The 6000-nt window shown below is 56.2% G+C and overlaps 1 protein-coding gene across 1 annotated transcript in view; it reads left to right on the forward strand.

The window, feature by feature from the left end:
• Positions 1-5636, forward strand: part of UNC13C (unc-13 homolog C) — a 55362-nt gene extending 49726 nt beyond the window's left edge. The window contains exons 28-33 of the mRNA XM_087703885.1: positions 497-553; positions 935-1015; positions 2217-2364; positions 4523-4615; positions 5080-5239; positions 5317-5636. Of these exons, the coding sequence (XP_087560011.1) occupies positions 497-553; positions 935-1015; positions 2217-2364; positions 4523-4615; positions 5080-5239; positions 5317-5602 (825 nt within the window). The 3' untranslated portion in view covers positions 5603-5636. The remainder of the gene's footprint in view (positions 1-496; positions 554-934; positions 1016-2216; positions 2365-4522; positions 4616-5079; positions 5240-5316) is intronic.
• The last annotated feature ends 364 nt before the right edge of the window (positions 5637-6000 follow it).

Genomic DNA, 6000 nt, shown 5'->3' on the forward strand with positions numbered 1-6000 from the left:
AGTCTCTGAGCCACGGGCGGCTCCTCCTGCAACCAGCTGTAAAGCCTTGGCTTGCCCTCCCTGAGAAGGGAGGTGCTCAGGTATTCAGCCCTTCTCTCACGTGCCGGGCCATGTTCCAAAGAGGAAGCCCCTTTTGCAAGAGGAGACGGTGGGTGCCCTCTTTGGCCCTGAAAGACGAGGGCCGGTAGTGGGTGCATAGCTGGCTCCCGGGGGGCCATGCCCTCCTTTTGGCCATCGGATGCAGAGGGGGAACTGCTACCAAGGCAGCAGTCAGAGGGACCTGACCCTGGGCCGAGAAAATAACAGGAGTCTTCTTCATTTGGCGACCTGAATGGGCTGGCAGTTCGCTCCTGGAGTGCTCAGCTGGCGGCCTTGTGTTTGTGCATGGCGTCCTTCCCTTGAACACAGAGCCCGGTGTGTCCTCTGGGCCTCCCCTGCCCCACGCCTGGAGGTGAGGGGATTGTGCCTCACCTTCCCCTCGTTGGCTTCTCCTCAGGGCCCTCCAATGATCCTCAGTGCAGCCAAAGATTTCAGCCAGCTGTCGAAGCTGAAGGTAAGCCGGTCTGGTGGAAGAGAGGGGCAGGGACGCCTGCCCTCGCCTTTGAGAAAGGGGCGAGAGCCAGCCTGGCCAGAGGCCCCGGGGAACCCCAAAATGTAGCAGGAGACAATAGCCTCCTCCTTTGGCCCTGTTCTCCAATAACGGTGGCTCAGAGACAGCTCGCACCTGAACCTGGAGGCCGATGGCCCTGGTGCAGCTTCTCTTCCTCCATCTTAGAGGCTGCAGGGAGAATGATGTTCTCCCCTCTGATGAGGGAAGAGGGAAGTGACCACCGTGCTGGAATATTTCCATGGCAAGAAGGCGGCTTGCTGCAGGCATAGGAGGTGGGGGGCATGATCGGTGCAGCAGAGCCTCCATTGCTGTTGTTTTTCCCAGGACCACGTCATCCGAGAAGAAGCGAAAAGCCTGACCCTCAGGCAGTGTGCCATCATGGAAGTGGTTCTGGCCACCATCAAGGTAAAGGGGCAGGAGGGCGTGCCCAGTGGGTGGGGGACGAGGGGCAGGAGAGCAGTGAGGGTGGCGAGGGGGTAGAAGTGAGCCTCCATCTGCCCGGCCCCCTTCAACCTCCTCAGCCTGATGCTCTCAAGCACCAGCCCAGCAGGCTCTCGTCCCCTTGGACCTGGAAAACGGGTTGACGTAGATTTGGAAAGGCAGAAATAGTTCGCCATTTAAAAATGCCACCAATTAATTAGATTTCTCTTTCAGTAGCAAGAGGAGGCTAAACTAACTTGGTCAGTTTAAAAACACATCAGCACCGTCTGGAGGCGAGAAGGTCAGGACAGGCTGTTTTCTGTCATCCTGTGCTGACGGGGGGAAAGAGACGAGGTCTTCGTTGTGGGAAAATCTCTTTTATGTTTCCTACTTTCCCCCAAGACTTTAAAAGCTGTTCTAACTCTTCATTTTGCATTATGAAATTCATTAAGTGGAAAAACATAAAATTGACTACAGGAAGATGTAGTAGGAATAGCAGGGAGGAGGGTGGGGGGAAATTCTTTAGCAGAAAAGAACCACCACAAACTGACAGCAAAATCCAGAGGGTTACAGCTTGCATAACCATTCTTGTCTGCATGAAAGCTTTTTGACTCGGCTCAGTCAAGCACAGAGGGGCCCGGTTCACAGGCCACGTGGCCCAGATGGGGGTGGGCGGGCGGAGGGAGGCAGGGAGATGGCAGTGGGGCGACTGTGCGGAGCAAAAAGCTGAATCCAACCAGCTCTGGTATTGCAGGAAGTGGCGTTTAAGGCAAGGGAGCCAGGGGCTGCTTGTGGCTGGGCCATCGTTCCCCGGCCAGCTGTTTTATACAAACAGGGAGGAGAGCTTTAACGGAGAGTTGAGCCTCCCTCAGATAGATTCCTACAGAAATGGGGTTTTCCATCTTTTTCTCAGCTCTGTTTGGCCAGAGCATCTGTGTGTGTGTGGGGGGGGGTGTTTCCCCCAGACAACCCCTGGCTGAGTCAGACACGGCATGTCAGCCCCCTACCAGGGCACCTGTCGCCTTCCATAGCAACCTTTTGGCTTAACTCATGGTCAAGGGGATAACTTCCTAGGAGGAAAACTGGCTTCCTGTGCCCAGGGCTTGTTCCTCTGGCACCTGAGCCCCTCCACTCGGAAGGGCCCGAGAGCAGGCGGGTGAAATCTAATCTCTTTGCCCCTTTTTAGCAATATTTCCATGCTGGAGGAAACGGGCTCAAAAAGAGCTTCCTGGAGAAAAGTCCAAACTTGCAGTCTCTCAAGTATGCCCTGAATTTGTACACGCAGACCACAGACGCTCTGGTCAAGAAATTCATCAACAGCCAGGCTTCCCAAAGTGAGTGTGCTGTGACTGCACAAGACCCTCCTTGGAGCTTCATGGCGGGCAGCCCAAGACTTTGAGCCTGGGGTGGGGGGACGGGGGATACACGGGGGGTGGGGGGGGTGCTGTGCAGCGCCTGGGTTCTTCCTGCTTAGCGCTGGGTGCAGACTCAGCCTTGGGCCATTTGGCTTTATCTGATCTGCCCCTCCCAGCCCAACCGGAGGGATCGGGGATGCCGTGGTAAAACTTTCACTTGCTCTGTGGCCAAATTGCTTCCCCTCAGACTGCTTCAATGTTGGTAGGTTAGATGCAAAGCTCCCACGGTGGGTCCTGGTTTCCCCAGGACCCCTCTGCCCCCCCCACGCCCCCCCCCCAGAGGCTCTACGGGAACATTTGTCCTCCAAGGTTACTGCCAAGAAATAAAGTCAGGGAGGATATCGGTGGTCCTTCACTTACAACCACAATGGTGCCCAAAATTTATGTTGCTAAGCAAGCAGTTGCTAAGTGAGTTGTGCCCCATTTTATGACCTCTGCCCCACAGTTGTTAAGCAAATCCATGCAGTTGTTAAATGACGCTCTGGCTCCCCCCCCCCCCCCCCGGCTTTGCTTGTGGGAAGCCAGTTGGGAAGGTCACGAGGGGCTTCCAGGGGGTCCACCGTCACAAGTACCCCTCCTCCTCAGCTGTCAAGCGCCCAGATTTTGATCACGTAACCATGGGGATGCTGCAACGGTCGTAAGTGTGGAAACCAGTCATAAGTCACTTTTTTCAGTGCGATTGTGTGACTGGTCACTAAATGCATGGTTGAAAGTTAAGGACTACCTGTAATGAAGAAGATCTCCAGGTTGCATCTGCTCCTTTAAGACGCTCCGAGCTCTCGCCTGCCAAGCTGCAGTGGTGTCCGATTAATGGGAAAGCCCCCCCCCTCTCCCCCCCCCCCGGTCCCTCAGGCAGCGGAAGAGCTGCCCCGTGGAGCTAGGAGGTATCCATGGGACCTCTAAAGTCCCCTCAGCCGCAGCGGAGCGGCCCCTGGAGCCCCCCCCCGGCCCTGGAGTTCTTCCTCTGAAGCAGCCTTGGGGAAGGGAGGCACGAGGAGGCTGCCCGAAGGACAGGCGCCTTCAGTTCTGCGGCCCAGCTCCCTCTGGCATTTTGGTGGGGCCGCCACAGTTCCACAGCTATGAAACGGCGCTGGGGAAGTCGGGCGGCCTTGCTGAAACAGGTGCAGCCACTGCAGCCTGGAGGGTGAGTTACATCTCAATCTTGAACAGGAAAGATGGCGCTTTTGCCAGGGGCCGCTTTCCCCGGCCTGCCCTGCGATTCCCATCCAATTCTGATCCCTGCTCTGGCAGGGAGAAAACGGCTGCTTTCGCTAAGCCTGTCAGGACAGTGATGGATGATCTTTGTCAAAGGGCTGGGCCTCTCAATTGGCAGGCGGGCGGGCGAGGGGCTGCCTTGAGCCAAGCAAACTCTCTCCCAAGTCTTGTCCCAGGCGTTCCCTGGGGCATCACCCCACCAGCTTCTTGTCTCTGTGGTGACTGGCCTGAAAATCCAGCCTCCCTGGACTCTTCCTTCCCCATCCTGTAGGGACCATTTCACCATCCTTGTTTTAAAATATACTTACGGCAAGGAGCCCTCCGGCTCCTTCCCAATGAAGCTGGGAAGAGCCAGCCTGGGCTCAGCCACACGCTGAGCTGTTGCCTTCACCGCAGGCCTCTCGCAGCCAGAGCCCTTGTTCACTCGGCGGCTTTACTTTCCTGGACTCCTGGTGTGGCTTCCTGCAGAGCATCCCTGGGCTTAGCCCGGTGGCTGCAGAGGGAGTGGACTAGTGCTGCTTCGGCCCCCGGCCACGGAGGGAAATAGGTGGAAACGGCAGCTGCTATCCTTGCTTAGGGAGACTCCTAGGATCTGGCTTCCAAGCTGCATTTCTCCTGACCTGAAGGCGTTTTCCATCTGCAGGCACTTTCCTGCTGCAGGGACACAAGAATATCTCTGAAGAACATTTTTCACGTTTCACGTTGTGTCTTCCTAAGCCTTTCCCACCCCCCCACCCCCCAGTGCATTTGTCCTCCGAGCTCCGAGCTCTTCTTCCCCATTTCCCACAATGTCAACATTCGGCTGTAGCCTAAGCCAGGCTTCTGCCACTGTCTGCAGCTCACTGTCTTCTTTCTGGTGCAGGTCAAACGTCAGACAACACGGTGGGGAAGATTCATCTCCAGGTGGATCTGACGATGCACCCTGCGACCGGCGAGAATAAAGTCACTGTCAGAGGTATGGCTGGCAATGCCTCCTTGTCCCAAATCCAGCCCGCTCCTGTGGAGAAGCAGGCTCCTCCAGGCAGCTGGGAAGGTCTCGAGAGGGATGGGGAAGGAGGGAGGAGCCGCCTTCTTCCTTTGTTGGAACCCAGTTTTGTTCTCTGGTCGTTCCAAGCCAGGGGCCGGTGGCTGGGGAGGCCTTTAGAATGGCTGCTTTAGGAGTGGCTCATGGTGGTCACTTGCTGCCCGCACAGAAGGGTCAGCGTCTTTTAAGACAGGCTGCTTGGCCAGCCATGTTGTTTGAATAATGCAGTTAGTTCAGGGCCAGCGTCATTTCGATCTCTGGCAGCTCATCCTCTCCGCCCCTCCTTTCCGGGCCGCTGCACGGAGTGAGATGAGGCGGGGAGGTTGAGCGAGCGGGTCCGCAAGGCGGCTGCATGGTGAGCCGTGTCTGCCTGTGGTCTCCATTGCTGTGTGCAGTTGTAGCCATCGAGGAGCTCGTCTGGCAGACCAGCGCCACCTTCCGCCCCTTTGTGGAGGTCTGCATCCTGGGGCCCAGCCTGAGCAACAAGCGGAGGAAGCACGGCACCAAAAGCAAGAGCAACACCTGGTCCCCGAAGTACAACGAGACGTTCCAGTTGTAAGTGGCTTTTGCGGCCGGCGTGGCTGAGGGGCCAGGGAGTCCCCTTTCTGAACCCCCTTCTCCCCCCTTCCCAGCCTCCTGAGCAGTGAAGAGCGGCCCAGCGCTTACGAGCTGCACCTCTCCGTGAAGGATTACTGCTTTGCCAGGGAAGACCGGCTCATTGGGGTGGCCGTGGTGCAGCTGCGGAGCCTCCTGGAGAGCGGCTGCAGCCCTGCCTGGCACCCCCTGCTAAGAAGCATCTCTGTGGACGAGGCTGGGCTGACGATCCTGCAGATCCTTTCTCAGAGGACCAGCGATGAAGTTGCCAAGGAGTTTGTCCGTCTCAAGCTAGAAAGACGGTCCACTGAAGAAACAGCCTGAAATTCTGGGAAGGAAATGCAAAATTCCAGCCCCGGGAACAAGAACCTTGACAAATCTCTCTTTTCGATGTCTGACTCATGCATGTATGTGCAAGTCTGTGGGAATGTTAGACTCTCTCTGTGTTTGCCAGAACATAAATTACTGTGTTTGCAAGGTACGTTCAAGAGCTGTTAATCTTTTCTTCATCTTCAGATTCTTGAGGAAAAAATGGAACTGTTCCAATGAAGTGCCAAAACTGCAGCAAAGAGCAAAATTATGAACGGCATCTTTTGAGATACACTGATTTTATCTCATGGCAGCCATTTCCTCGGGGGTCACTCCCTGTTTAACCGTCCTACAGCCCATGGCAACCTCATGATACTGCAGACCCATTTCTCCACATCACTTTGGACACTTGG

Source organism: Thamnophis sirtalis, unplaced genomic scaffold (assembly GCF_051295495.1).
Source record: "Thamnophis sirtalis isolate CommonGarterSnake01/CBP01778 unplaced genomic scaffold, rThaSir2_p1.2 scaffold_2, whole genome shotgun sequence".
NCBI lineage: Eukaryota > Metazoa > Chordata > Lepidosauria > Squamata > Natricidae > Thamnophis > Thamnophis sirtalis.